This window comes from Oncorhynchus mykiss, chromosome 12 (genome assembly GCF_057628025.1).
Source record: "Oncorhynchus mykiss isolate SJ-2025 chromosome 12, ASM5762802v1, whole genome shotgun sequence".
NCBI lineage: Eukaryota > Metazoa > Chordata > Actinopteri > Salmoniformes > Salmonidae > Oncorhynchus > Oncorhynchus mykiss.
Genome location: NC_143033.1, coordinates 85,106,129 through 85,120,604, shown reverse-complemented (window position 1 = coordinate 85,120,604; position 14,476 = coordinate 85,106,129). Strand labels below are relative to the sequence as shown.

Below are 14,476 nucleotides of genomic sequence, written 5' to 3'. Positions count from 1 at the left end.
TATTTAAAGTGTATTATATGCATATTTAATTTGTTAACTACTTGCAATATTTTGTCTTGGATAAGATAACCATTGGAGAGGCCATACATGTCAAAGCATACATGCTTAATTGGTAAAAAAGAACATGTGATCAGGATACTTTATTGCCAGAGTTACCATTATACACTTCAGTATAATGCACAGTATAATACACCTCAGTATCATACACAGTATAATACACCTCAGTATCATACACAGTATAATACACCTCAGTATCATACACAGTATAATACACCTCAGTATCATACACAGTATAATACACTTCAGTATCATACACAGTATAATACACCTCAGTATCATACACAGTATAATACACTTCAGTGTAATGGTAACTTTGTGTGAGTGGTTCTACTTTTGGAACCATAATGTGTGGATTGATAATACTGTATTTCCACTCAATGACAGCCCAATGTTTTAGGTTCAGAATCATTTGGGATGAGCAACAAGTATTAAATATAGTAATCAAAACGGTTTAAATTCAAATTTAGTCAAAGTACTGAACCATGACAATAACATGAGCTTGAATGCCACGCCTGCATTGCAGAGTCACTGTGTCAGCAGCTCAACTGTCAAATTTTTTAAACGACAAGTCCTGGCAAGGCAGAACAGAGAAGTGTAACATAGCATTAGGCAAGAGATCAGAAGGTATGTGAGTGACTGCTGTTGGTAATATGGCCCCCTATTCATCTTCAGAGATCCCCAGCTTTAAAGCAAAACACACATTCTCTCTCTCTCTCTCTCTGTCTCTCATACACACACACACACAGACGCACACACACTCACACACTGGATGTCCTCACCAGCTGTGGCAGACCCCCAAACACCCTTGGGGAATGTATAGAGGAGTGGCAAGGGGGACGTAGAGGGGGTGGAATGTTGTTCTTCTTATCTTTGACTATATAATATGTGATTCTGTGGTATTTAACAACATACGTTATATGACAAAACCTTGGGCTCTATGTAGCACACATACACAGTGCTCTGTAACAGTCCTAGTCAAAGGTTGCTACCCCAGACCACAGGCACACATACACACTGCAAAAGGCAAAAACACTGCACACTTCATTAACACTCCATGGAGAGAGAGAGAGAGAGGGAGAAAGAGAAAGAGGGAAAGATAGCATAAGTGGGAGGGGTGCTGTTCAGTGGTGTGGTACAGAGAGCCAGAGAATTAGTTTTCTGCAGCTGTTTTGAAGAGAGAGAGGGAAAGGAGAAAGCGGGTGAGGGAGGAGAGAGGGAACGGAGAAAGCGGGTGAGGGAGGAGAGAGGGAACGGAGAAAGCGGGTGAGGGAGGAGAGAGGGAAAAAGACAGCCAACTCATCTGACACTGACAGTGGGCCAAAGAAAGGGAAGAAGAGGGAGCAAAATCACGGTAAAATAAGTGAAAGAGAGAGGAGAGAACTACGGAAAAAACTGAGCAGGCTAAGGGGAGAGACAGAAGGGGAGAGAACTAGGGAAAAAACTGAGCAGGCTAAGGGGAGAGACAGAAGGGGAGAGAACTAGGGAAAAAACTGAGCAGGCTAAGGGGAGAGAGAAGGGGAGAGACAGAAGGGGAGAGAACTAGGGAAAAAACTGAGCAGGCTAAGGGGAGAGACAGAAGGGGAGAGAACTAGGGAAAAAACTGAGCAGGCTAAGGGGAGAGAGAAGGGGAGAGACAGAAGGGGAGAGAACTAGGGAAAAAACAGAGCAGGCTAAGGGGAGAGACAGAAGGGGAGAGAGAGAGGAGGGTGGTGAGAAACTTAACCCAGAAAAGAAGAGCAAGTGAAAACAGTGAGGCCACCAGCAGCAGTGAACGAGTGAGAGGTAAGACACTTTTCCATGTATTTCACTGTAATTTCAGATTTCTCTGGCTGAATTCAAACTTCATTAAGACCTGATACACTGATAGTTTACTGTACAAGTCTATGTTTGTAGTATGCATTCATATGTTGCTATACATTTCCTCTCGGCGTGGGTGTATGTACTGAGTTATGTGTGACAGCCAAAACGGGGGGCAGGGGGAGGAGAGAGAGTGTATGCCAGAGGGGGTGATGGGTACTGTGGTGGGGGAAGAGAGGGTAGACAGGGGGTGAGAGAGTTGGCAGTGGGAGTATGTGCCAGGTTTGAGCATTTCAATACGTTTCAGAAGATGTACCCTTTCTGCTTTCTCTTGGGGTAGGCTATTGCAAAAGTGTTGGACTCCTCCAGAGATTTCTAATAGTTTGACTTGGACAGCACACTGGCATTTCAGATTTTTTTTGCATGGTCTGTGATCAAGTCAAATCTATGCCAGTAGATGGTAAGTGAGATATTATTCAAATAATACATTGATTTGGTATGCTCTGTACTGATCGGAGTCCTTCACTAGAAAAACTATTCATTGGTTTAGCAGTCGCAGAGGACATGTGAATTTAGCAGTCCATCTCAAAGGAATGAAGGGATACCTCTCATTCTCAGAGATTATCAACAAAGAAAGCAACCATTGATAGTTCTTCATCGTGTTCTTCCTCGTGGTCTTCCTTGTGCTAAAATAAAGGTTGAATAAAATAAAGGTTAAATATTAAAACATTCCCGGCATGCTTTAGCCCTGCCCAGAGGGAGAGGATCCAGTGAGGGGACAGGAAGAGGGGTCAAAGGTTAAGAAGGAAATTATTCATTATATATCTGGCCTCATGCAGTAAGAGAGAACTAAAGACCCTGTGGGTTGTGTCATCTTCCTGCAGACAGACAGACAGACAGACAGACAGACAGACAGACAGACAGACAGACAGACAGACAGACAGACAGACAGACAGACAGACAGACAGACAGACAGACAGACAGACAGACAGACAGACAGACAGACAGACAGACAGACAGACAGACAGACAGACAGACAGACAGAAAGGATCCACACTTTCATCACAGGCCCTCACTGAAGATGGAGAATCATGTGATAACCCATGAATAGAGGCAGATACAGAATAATCACTGGATCTGATAGTGGGTCTGACTGAGGGAGGGAGAGATAAAGATATCTGGAAAACAGACAGAGAAAGATTAGTCTTGTGACAGAGTGGGATTTGTTACATTCTCTGTAAAATGCCTTGAGATAGGTTTTATTGTAAGCTGTTTGGGATCATGTGGGTTTCTCTCTCTAGTTTATATTTTGTGTCACTGAGCATGTGAGTCTGTCTGCAGGGCCGCCTCTAGCATTTTGGGGATTTTTTTGCAGTTTTAAAGCTAATTTCCTGCAATTCTATACATTTTGTAATGACATATGCCATGTTAATATGATATCTTAATGAGAATGACTAACAAAATCAATGGGGCCCCCTGGAGTTCAGGGTCCCTAGACACGTGCCCTGCGTGTTTAGATAGCTGGCCAGACTAACTACCTATTAAACAAATTGTTAGCTGACATGGCTAATTGAGTGACTATCAGTGACTGACATAACAAGAGAACAGTGGAGGCTGGTGGGAGAAGCTATAGGAGGACGGTCTCATTGTAGGAGGACGTCCTCCTATAGCTCCTCCCACAAGCCTCCTCTGCAGCAGAAAAACTGCTGATGTACAACTGCATTTTGAAATTGTACCTGGTGTATTCTTACTCTCAATAGTAAGTTTAGACAATTATATGTTTTGGGGTTGTGCCCGCTAGCAGCCGAGGGCCCTAAGAAACCTCTTATGTCGCTGGAACTGGCACTGTCTGTCTGAGTGTGTGTCTGTAGATTTAGGAGCATGTGAGTTTGTGTGTGTGTTGTGTGCATATTGCATGTGTGTCTATGTTTTTATGTTTTCTCTAGGGCGAGAGGGGAAGACAAGCCCACCAGCAGAGACACAGAGAGGGAGAGAGTAGGGAGACGGGGAAGGTGGGGTGACTTTTACCCCCTGTTTATTTTGGGATGGCTCAAATTTCAAAGCTGGGAATTGTGGGATAGGGCATTCCATCCTTGCTGATAGACTCAGGGCCTTAAATGCCAGGCCTCTGAGTATCTGTTTTACTGTATTATACTGATACTGTACCACGCCAGAATAAATCCCTCTCACCTACTGGTAGTTATCAATCTACCCTGTACACTGTAGAAATTAGACTTTGCTTTTGCAACACATTTGTCCAATTCTACACTGTAACAGAAAACTGTATTTCTAATGGTATTGTAAATCCAAACCACAGAGCACAGTACCATACCGTATCTTTGGAGCACCAAAAACCTTTTGACCACTAGTGGGTGCACAGTATTGTTGTTTCTGGCTCATTACCATATTTTGAGGCGTGCCTTGTAAGATGCTATTTTTGTTGCAGCAGTGAGTGAGAATGTTGGACCAATTTAACTTCTCTGTGGTTAAAGTGCCTCATCAATTTAAAATGTATAAGGCACAGATTGGAGTGGCAGCAAGTTGCAGCCCTTTCCTGCAGTCAATAACCAAAGTGCTCTCTCTGGTCTTATGGGTGGAATGTTATCAAAAATGTTCATAATATGCTAATTTATAAAAAATAAAAAAAGTAAAGCAATGAAAATACAGTGTTTCTATGTCAAACAGTTTTGTTATATTTCAGTCTTCTGTGATTTACGTTTGAAACATTTTAACTCTATATCTGACATGGTACAGGTTTCTTCTTGTTTTTAAGCCCATAACCATGTGTGTGAGGTATATACTTTTGTTTTAAAGTAGATTTGTTTAAGACTACCATGTGTGACCCTGATTTAGCCCACTGCAGTAAAAGATTAAACCTTACATTTTGCCATGTCCTTGGTCTGTTTTGCTCTGTGGTTGCAGCCAGTTTGGAAGCCTTTGTTAAGGCCTCCAGATGTGCACGTGATATAAAACACCAAATATGTGTGAACACATTGCATACTGCAGCAGCCAACCTCCTTGCACCAATCCCTTGTAATTACAGAAAAATACTGTGGAATATAAACCCCACCCCTCAGTGAATTTCATTCATTCACAATTGAAGAGTACTTGCTTTGATACCGTATTTATATTACAGTAGGTATACTACAATATGAAACACAGAATTGTACTTATGACTGAGCTGCCTGTAAGTTACTGTCAAATTCACAGCAAGGCCTTTACAGTGTATCCTCTTATCTGTCCAGTTGTATTAATACATGTAACAATCTCTTGAATCAACTTTACTGTGGAGGAAAATAATTATCTCAGACTTTCTGAACCAAACTGGTCTTCATGGATTTCCATCGTTGTATTCAACTGACCACCTGGATGGTGTAAAGGTATGTTGAGAGGTGCACAGAATGTTGAAGGACATAAATGATTTCACTACATATTCTTCTGTTTCAGTGGACAGGATGTCGACTCTCCCTCCTGAGGTTGCCACTGAAGATGCCACCAAACAGAGCTTCTGGATGGTGAGTGTGTGTGTGTGTGTGTGTGTGTGTGTGTGTGTGTGTGTGTGTGTGTGTGTGTGTGTGTGTGTGTGTGTGTGTGTGTGTGTGTGTGTGTGTGTGTGTGTGTGTGTGTGTGTGTGTGTGTGTGTGTGTGTGCGCGTGTGAGAGAGATGGAGATGGGTGTGCGCGTGTGAGAGAGATGGAGAAAGAGGTGGAGAGGGCGAAGAAACAGACAGGAAAACACAGCACCATTTAGCTTCAGGATGTCTTGATAACCTTGTACAAGAGATTCCCGTGACAGACAAAACAGTATTGCTGCTCATAGGTCAGTGTGTACAAGGCCTCTCTATCACACTAGGCTGGCCATATGTTGTTTAGCTTCAGATAAATGAAGTTCTGCTTCCCTTTTAGCTGGGGCATCATCCCATCATTCACCCACCTCTTTACAGCCATATCCTAATCATTACAACGTTATTACCTGTTAATAAACAACTCTGAAATGGATGATAACAACTTAATAATACATCATATATGCCATTTAGCAGACGATTTTATCCAAACCAACTTACAGTCATGCGTCCATACATTTTACGTATGGGTTGTTGGATGTGTAAGATGTTTATGTAGTTGCAGTGTACAGTGAAATACTTAAGCTCTGAGCTCCAACAGTGCAGGTGTGAATGAAACAAAACAAAGAAAACAATAGTAATACTGATAAATACTGATAAATATAAATGTCCATTGGTGTCCATCGAGGGAGCAGATAGCCAATATGTTTCTCAAATGAAAAATATATTTGTTTTTAACCATCCTCCATAATGCTCATATTATGATAGGCTGATAAATGTGCTATGGCTATAGGATAGGTTGGTTTGGCTTCAATGCTCCACCAATTGGCTAGTTGCAGCTCCATCCGACTGACCCGTGTCTGCTTCTTCTCTTCCTGTTTGCTGGCCTCCTCGTCATTGCCCCAGTTTCATCTCCTCTCTCTGTGTAATTTGGGCTCCCTCCTGTTGTGTTGGATGTGTTTCCAGCCCAGTTCCTCTTAATGCTGCTCTCTGGCCCTCCTCTTCTGGCTGCTGCCTATCATTGTGAAGTGTTGGGTTGAATATGTGCTCTGACTCTTATTATGGAGTATACTGGTTGTGTTGTCATAGTTATTACTAGTTCAGTTCTGTAGAGTGTGTAGAATAGCCAGTACAGTCCACTGTACTATCTGATTGATTTGAGTTTCTAGGTTCACTATGTTGCTTCCCCAGCATTTCAAATTGTTCTAGTTCTGCCTGTTACAGTATGTACGCAACTATACAGCCATTTGATTGCTCTACTGTCTTGGTATGTACATGAAATGTGATTTGTTACAGAGAACCATGTCAGATCTCTGATGACTTGTTTTCTGTGATATAATGTAGTGTTGTGCAGGCTCAGTTGTAGTGGCTGTCTCTGCCTTTGTGATTGGTTGGCTGTGGCTAGTTCTGGAGCAGTGCTGTTGGCTTTGGGCAAGATTCCTCAGCTGTTTTCACTTAATTCTCAGAGTCAGTAGAAACCACAACATACACAAAGAGAGAGGGAGAGGGAGGGAACGGGAAGAAGATGACCTAAAGGAGAGACAATTACCTAGATATTGTCTGGAAACGTGCCAAGGTGTGTGTATGTACGAGAGAAAGAGAGTGAAAGAGCGAGAGAGAGAGCGAGAGGAAGAGAGGAAGAGAGGGAGAGAGAGAGAGAGAGAGAGAGAGAAACAAATAAAATTGATCAAACTGAGGCAGAGGGGTGAAAATAGAGCCAGGAAAATAATTGAGCGTTTTCCAAACTCCACATCCACAAACACAACTCTGGTAATGTCATTACTCTCAGTGAATTGCCCTCTGTTACTCCATCACTCCCTTTTCATCTGTCCTTTTACTGGCCTGTCTACACCAGCCACACCCCATGGTGCCTTCATTAGGCTTTTACAGAAACCTCAAAACATTAAAATGACTTGTCTAAAGGAAAACAGATCGACGTTAGGATGAGAACAGGTTACATACAGGTCATGGTGTTGAGAGTGTAGAGAGGAAAGTAAACTGAAATGAACTTCACTATCCGTGTTAATATCCATTGCTACATTACTACTTACTGTATGTTCAATCTCAAACTTTTCCCTCTGCCTCCTCGTCCTTGTTCACCCTCCCTCCCTCCCTCCCTCCCTCCCTCCCTCTCTCCCTCCCTTCCCTAGCCTGGGAACTACCAGCGCACGGTGAAGCGCACAGAGGATGCCTTCCAGGCGTGTAATGACATCGTGGTGTGCTTCCAGGAGAGAGCCCGTGTGGAGAGGCAGTACGCTCAGCAGCTCAGCGAGTGGAGCAACAAGTGGAAGCCCCTGGTGGACTCCAGTGAGTACTGCAGCTGAAGAGATTCACTGTTTGCTCACTATGTTCCCTGTTGATACTGTATACCCATCCACTCTCTCTATCTCTCTGCTCTCCTCCCTCTACAGGCCCGCTGTATGGATCCCTCCTGCAGGCGTGGCAGTGTTTCCTCTCCTCCGCCGACCGTCTCGCCGCCCTGCACTCGTCCGTGTGTCGCTCCCTGGTTTCGGAGGACGGGGACCGGGTCAGGACCTGGCAGAAAGAGACCTTCCATAAGAAGCTCTTTGGAGGCTTCAAGGAGTCCCAGGACTTTGGGACTGGCTTCGCACGTGCTCAGAAGCCCTGGGCCAAACGGCTGAAGAAGGTTAGAATACTGTAGATGAAAGAGAGGTCTCTCTAAGACACTATGAATCACCACGTTGAATGGACAATCTCTACTGAGAAATTCCCAGACTCAAAGATCATACCTTTATATAGGGTAGGGCAGAGGTAAATGACTTGTAAGTGTTTGTATGGGAGTCTTCATTGAGTCACTAATATGTCAGTGTTACCTTATGCCCCCCCTCAGCTGGACAAAGCCAGGAGTGCGTTCCATAAAGTGCAGCGTAAGGAGCAGACTGCCACGGACCGAGAGGTACACGCCAAGGGCAACCCTGACGTGGCCATCGAGAAACAGAGGAAGATTCAGGAGGAAAGAGAGCTGGCTCAGCAGGAGACGGAGAAAGTAAGTGATAGACAGTAAGAGAATGAAGGAGAGAAGTGAATGCGTGAGTCTGTGTGTGTAATAATGTGTAACTCTCTCCCCCAGGTGCGAGCCCGCTATGAGAAGGTTCTGGAGGAGGTGACCCGCTATGCCCCTCGCTACATGGAGGAGATGGAGTGTATTTTTGACCAATCACAGGAGGAGGAGAGGAAGAGGATCAGCTTCCTCAAACAGGCCTTCCTGTCCGTCCACAGACACCTGGACGTCACCAACAACGAGAGGTAGGCTACACCTGCAGCCAGACTGTGACTACGATGGTGTGTTTGTTGGGGGGGGTGTTTGTTGTAGTTGCATTGTGTAAATGTCTTTATCTCATCTCTCACTCTCCTTTTCTGTCACGCCCCATTCTCTTATCCCCCCTCTCTCCCTCCCTCACTCTCTTTCTCCCCCCTCTCTCCCCCACTCCCCCCTCTCTCCCTCCCTCACTCTCCTTCTCCCCCCTCTCTCCTTCTCCCTCCCACTCTCTCCTTTTCCCTCCCCCTCTCTCCTTCTCTCCCTCACCCCTCCGCCTCTCCCTCCCTCCCCCTCTCTCTCCTCCTCTCTCCCAGTGTGAAGGCTGTGTATAATGAGCTCCACAACACTCTCATGGCCATCAGTGAGCAGGACGACCTGCGCTGGTGGAAGAACACCCACGGACCGGGCATGCCCACCGACTGGCCTCAGTTCCAGGTGCAACACTCACACATGCACACACTCACACACACAGACACAGCGGGCTAATGGAAGTTAATGGGGCCTAATAAATGTACTGTAATAATGGATTGATGTAGACTTCGTTATTGTCAGAGTTGGTCTAATGTAGTGAACAGTGTTACAAGCTAATGCAGCAGACTGTATAACAGTAGAGCAAAGTCCAACATACTGAGTATAACAACAATGTGACCAGTATTACAGTCTCTGGAGGCTAATATACTGGACCGGTCTGCCTTGTTGTACAATGGGGTCTAACGAAACGTCTCTTTCAGGAGTGGACGCCAGAGAAGAAAAGCAAAAAAGGGAAGAAAGAGAAAGAGGTAGAGTCACAGCAAGGCACCATAGAGAGGAGGTAAACATGTCCAACATCTCCATCTGTCTGTCTTTATTGATTCCTCCTACAGTACAACTCTATCTCAGTGATGTTAAGTAGTTGGAGAAATGTACGTTACAGTCTTAGTGTGATACAGGAGTAGTACTCACTTCCCATCTCATTATGATGACTCATATAGTTCAGATACTGACTGTTGTGTTAATTGCTTGTAGTTACGGTTAGTGTATGGTTGATTTACACTAACACACACTCTCTCTCTCTCTCTCTCTCTCTCTCAGTGTAATGATCGGAGGAGTTAAGGTCAGGGCTCTCTATGACTATGACGGACAGGAGACAGATGAGCTCTCCTTTAAAGCAGGTAGGCCTTCCCGCTGTACTTGTCTGTGAGTGTGTGTGAGAGAGAGTCAGAGAGAGAGAGAGAGAGACTGTGGTACTCTGTTACTGAATGATATATGATGACCATGCTCCACCTCTCCCCTCCAGGTGAGGAGTTTCTGAAGACTGAGGATGAGGATGACCAGGGCTGGTGTAGAGGGATGAAGGATGGAGGGAGAGAGGGACTCTACCCAGCCAACTATGTAGAGACGGTGTAGTTACACCACTATGTTTGTAAAACGAAAGTGACTCATTTTGATAAGAAACATTGTGTCTGAAATGATCCTCAGCCGATGTGTACTGTGTATTGTTCCTTAATGAATCCAGGCTGCACCACATCCGGCTGTGATTGGGAGTCCCACAGGGCGGCGCACAATTGGCCCAGCGTCGTCCGGGTTAGGGTTTGGTCGGGGTAGGCCGTCATTGTAAATAAGAATTTGTTCTTAACTGAAGTTAAATAAAGGTAAAACATTTTTTATGAATATATAAATAATAACAAATGAAAAAAGTGCCCATACTATCTGCAGGAAAGCTTTCAGCCAAAGAGAATACACTATGGTGATATGATAGCTCTGAATGAACTTTTGGCATACATACATGGCATCAAATATCCTGGTTTTTTTTCTTCTTTCAAATATGTTGGAAAATGTTTAATATATTTACCTGAGACACCTATATGAAAGCTATATGATGTATGATGCCTTTTTTGTACAATGTGAGAGATGCGATGCTGATTCTATAGGTACTGTACATGTCACCACTTGATGCTGAAGCCATACTGTATGGTTGCTGTTCTTATAGAGATAAACTCTCCTGTTCGCTTTAGTGAAACATATATTTATGTAGAAATAAGTGCTTAGACAGGTTTTAATCAGTGATTATTATCATGAACGGAGTGAAACTTTGACAATGAGCACAATTCATCAATACCTGTAGCCTGATCAGTAATAGTATGAGCAGTAATGTCTCCTGTACCCTGTGTGTGTTATAAGAGTACGATGTGACAGGATTGGGATCTCCTTTCAGAGGGACTGTAATAGATCTCCTCTCATCGCCTTCTTGATGGCAACTCCCCTTAATAGAACCTTTGCCAAAGTGAAGGATAGGATGCCATTTCTGGGCCTGTCCACGTTCTGGTTTTTCTTTTCCATTTCTAAATGCGTGTATATGTGAGTGTGTACTATACATGCATGTGTGTGTATATGTGAGTGTGTACTATACATGCATGTGTGTGTATATGTGAGTGTGTACTATACATGCATGTGTGTGTATATGTGAATGTGCACTATACATGCATGTGTGTGTATATGTGAGTGTGTACTATCCATGCATGTGTGTGTATGTGAGTGTGTACTATACATGCATGTGTGTGAAAGGTAAGCCTCGGCCCTCATTGTCTCTTGTAGCAGTATATTTGAGCCTTTCATACTGTAAGTGCCTTTCTAAAGAATAAAATGAAACTAAACTAATGTTGATAACTTTTGTTGCCGTGTTCTTGGGACAGGAGATGACGAGTGAGAACACATTTAATGATTGTGTTTGTGTTGTTCTACAGTACATACAGTATCTACAGCGTTTATTTACACATACTCTGAAGAGAACGGCTAAATGTACAGTATATGTGTGTGATATATGTGTGTGTGTGTTTGAGTGTATGCGCGTGCGTATACAAGTGCTTGCAGCCGTGTGTGTGTGTGTGTGTGTGTGTGTATATGTGTGTGAATACCATCGGCCTGGGTGTTGGAACAGGGCTCTGGAGCATGTTTATGGTGCCACATCAGTGGAGTTGTCAGTCTGAGTGACAGTCAGACACAGACATCTCTGGCTCCCAATTGTGTATCACAGACTGTGTCAGAGAGTCGAGCAGAGTGGAGTAGAGCAGAGTGCAGTAGAGCAGGGCATCCTGGACCTAGTTCAGGTCATCTGCCTGTGATGTCACCTCTCTCAGCCAGATGGGAAGTGACATCACCATGTGGTCAGAATTCAATCACACCACCCATGGCTCTGGATGTTGATGATTCTCTATTCAAAGGACTGCACATAGAGGCACAGCAGGGAAACAAACAGATGGTATCATTGTAATGTGATATGGAATTCAACAGAAATAAAGGTTATGTATTATAGGTTAAACATAAATGGAATGTCTACTGTATATCTAGAACAATGCCATGATTTGTATGCCACGTAGTTTAACGTCTGTTGATTGGTCAAAATGATATGGGGTGTATGGGGTCATGTGAGTAGGAAGGATGGGTCAAAATGGCCGGGGGTGGTGTGAGGAAACAATTAATTAAATGTTTGTTTAAAACTTTGAAAGTAAAATAGTTGAGTAATTGTGCTGTAAAAACCTGTTCCTTTGAATTATCTTCCTGGGAAAATGTAATCACTGGTCTACTCTCATCACCAAGGACTTCCTTTCATCCCCAAGGACTTCCTTTCATCACCAAGGACTTTCTATCATTACCAAGGACTTCCTTTCATTACCAAGGACTTCCTTTCATTACCAAGGACTTCCTTTCATTACCAAGGACTTCCTTTCATTACCAAGGACTTCCTTTCACCCCAAAGGACTTCCTTTCACCCCCAAGGACTTTCTATCATCACCAAGGACTTTCTATCATCACCAAGGACTTCCTTTCATTACCAAGGACTTCATTTCACCCCAAAGGACTTCATTTCACCCCAAAGGACTTCCTTTCACCCCCAAGGACTTTCTATCATCACCAAGGACTTTCTATCATCACCAAGGACTTCCTGATTGTGTTGATTGACTCTCCTGCATTTTCTGTTGGATTTTAATTTAGATTTTTGTGAAATTACTCTCATTTTGGTTTGTGACCTTTGAACTCTGGACTACTGAATTGACAGGTGGCTCGATATAGTAGATAGATAGTTGGCCCTCTCCACACTCCCTCACTGTTTCATTGTGAAGGCAAGCAAACATGCATTATTAGCTTGTGTGTCGTGATGGTTTAGACTTGCACAAATACAGTGTGATAGAAACACAACCTAATGATGCCACTCTAAGGGGGGAAAGACGCTTAAAGGGATAGTTCATCCAAATGACAAATTCACCTCATCTTACCTCATCTTAAGGGTGCATAGTCGTCCATGGAACCGTAGAGTCAGCTACCCCAAGGTTACCTTCACCTTGTAGGGATTCAGTTTCTAAGTTCCTGGTAGTCTGACACCCTTGCTATCCAATAAGCTTACCTCTGAGTCTTCATTTGGCCAATCAGAGCACAGCTTATTATCAGCTTGGGTGCACCTCCCTCCTATTCCACAGAGATAGAATTCAGCAATTTATATTCATTAAGAGAGCTAATTTTATACAGTAAGTGCAATGCCAACACATAACAATTAACACTCACTTGTTTGTCACGGCAATTATGATTGGAAACAGCTAATTTACATGCTAATGGTCCCCTGACATCCATTGAAATTGACGCCAGTGAGCTCTCAAAGACAAACCGGTCAATAGTGTCACCCATTTATCTTAGTCAGGTCAACATGTGGCCAACCACTCTCAGTACATAGTCTCTGCCCTCTGTATTTACTATGAAACTGCCATACATCACATCTCCTGCCACTCACAGCAGTCACCACGAAGACAGTCAATGGAGAGAGTCAGTTTACAGTGGCTTTACCTCCGGTGTCATATGATTATATCATTTTGCTTAGAAGAGTGATTTGATCCGATCCCTAATGATCTCTTCTGTTTGTGTGGATCCTCCTTCTCTCCGTCTCTCCGTTTCTCTCTCTGTGTCTGGTTCAAATGAAATTCAACTACACTTAATATCCTGCACACACCAAGGTAGAAAGATGCACATGCACACATGCAGACTCATCTGCAGTTCACCAGGCAGCCAACAGAGGGGGCTAAAGGATCAGATTGGCAGCATACAGCAGGCCTGTCTCAAGGAGAAATATGCTCACTGGTGTAGCAGCATATTGGGAAAATGTCTTTATTCCCTCATGTTTCATGTTGTGACAAGCAGAACTTTGGGTTGCCATGGAGAGAGCTGCTGGGAAAAAAACATAATTAAAAGCCCTGGAACTGGTGTTAGTCTGACTCAGTGCATGTCTGTCTGCAGATGGATGAGAATGGATGATGTTTCCTTGAAGGCAAATCGAACACATGTTTTTATATTGTGTGTATTTCATATATTGTGTGTATGCATAATGTTCATATAATGCTGAGTGTATGTTAAAGGGAGAGGGGAGTATGTCAATTATGCTGTGTTACTCATATGTCTTCTTTGATACAATTCAGGCTAGCAGGGTAAGGTACATAGAAAGTGTGTGTGTGTGTATTTGTGTGTGTGTGTGTGTGTGTGTGTGTGTGTGTGTGTGTGTGTGTGTGTGTGAGTGGCTGTTGTGTGTCTGTGGGTATCCCTATGTAAACACAGACCGGTGTGTGTAGAAATGACTCACCGTCCCTGCTGTTAGAAAGACACAGGGTAGAGGAGCAGATGAGCGTTCTCCCAGCTTGTCAGTCACACAGCACTCCCAGATGGGCTCTCACATCCTCCCCTGGTCTCTCTCAGATACACAAACACCCTCAGGGGAGAACCTCAATCCCCCTTACGGTCCACAGGAAGATGAAACC

At 43.8% G+C, this 14,476-nt stretch overlaps 1 protein-coding gene across 3 annotated transcripts; it reads left to right on the top strand.

Annotated features, from left to right (window-relative positions):
- The first annotated feature begins 1,209 nt into the window (after positions 1-1,209).
- LOC110538616 (protein kinase C and casein kinase substrate in neurons protein 3) lies at positions 1,210-11,336 on the top strand. Of its 3 annotated transcripts, XM_090193777.1 has the most exons (11): positions 1,679-1,842; positions 3,804-3,869; positions 5,305-5,372; positions 7,570-7,726; positions 7,831-8,066; positions 8,271-8,426; positions 8,511-8,686; positions 9,014-9,134; positions 9,431-9,510; positions 9,771-9,850; positions 9,976-11,336. In XM_090193777.1, exons 3-11 carry the CDS (start codon positions 5,313-5,315, stop codon positions 10,083-10,085), a joined length of 1,176 nt encoding a protein of 391 aa, XP_090049903.1. In that variant the 5' UTR covers positions 1,679-1,842; positions 3,804-3,869; positions 5,305-5,312; the 3' UTR covers positions 10,086-11,336. The 3 variants fall into 3 exon arrangements, with proteins under 3 accessions (XP_036794617.1, XP_090049903.1, XP_036794616.1); XM_036938722.2 differs by lacking the exon at positions 3,804-3,869 and having other exon boundaries at positions 1,210-1,842; XM_036938721.2 differs by lacking the exons at positions 1,679-1,842; positions 3,804-3,869 and adding an exon at positions 2,062-2,317.
- The last annotated feature ends 3,140 nt before the right edge of the window (positions 11,337-14,476 follow it).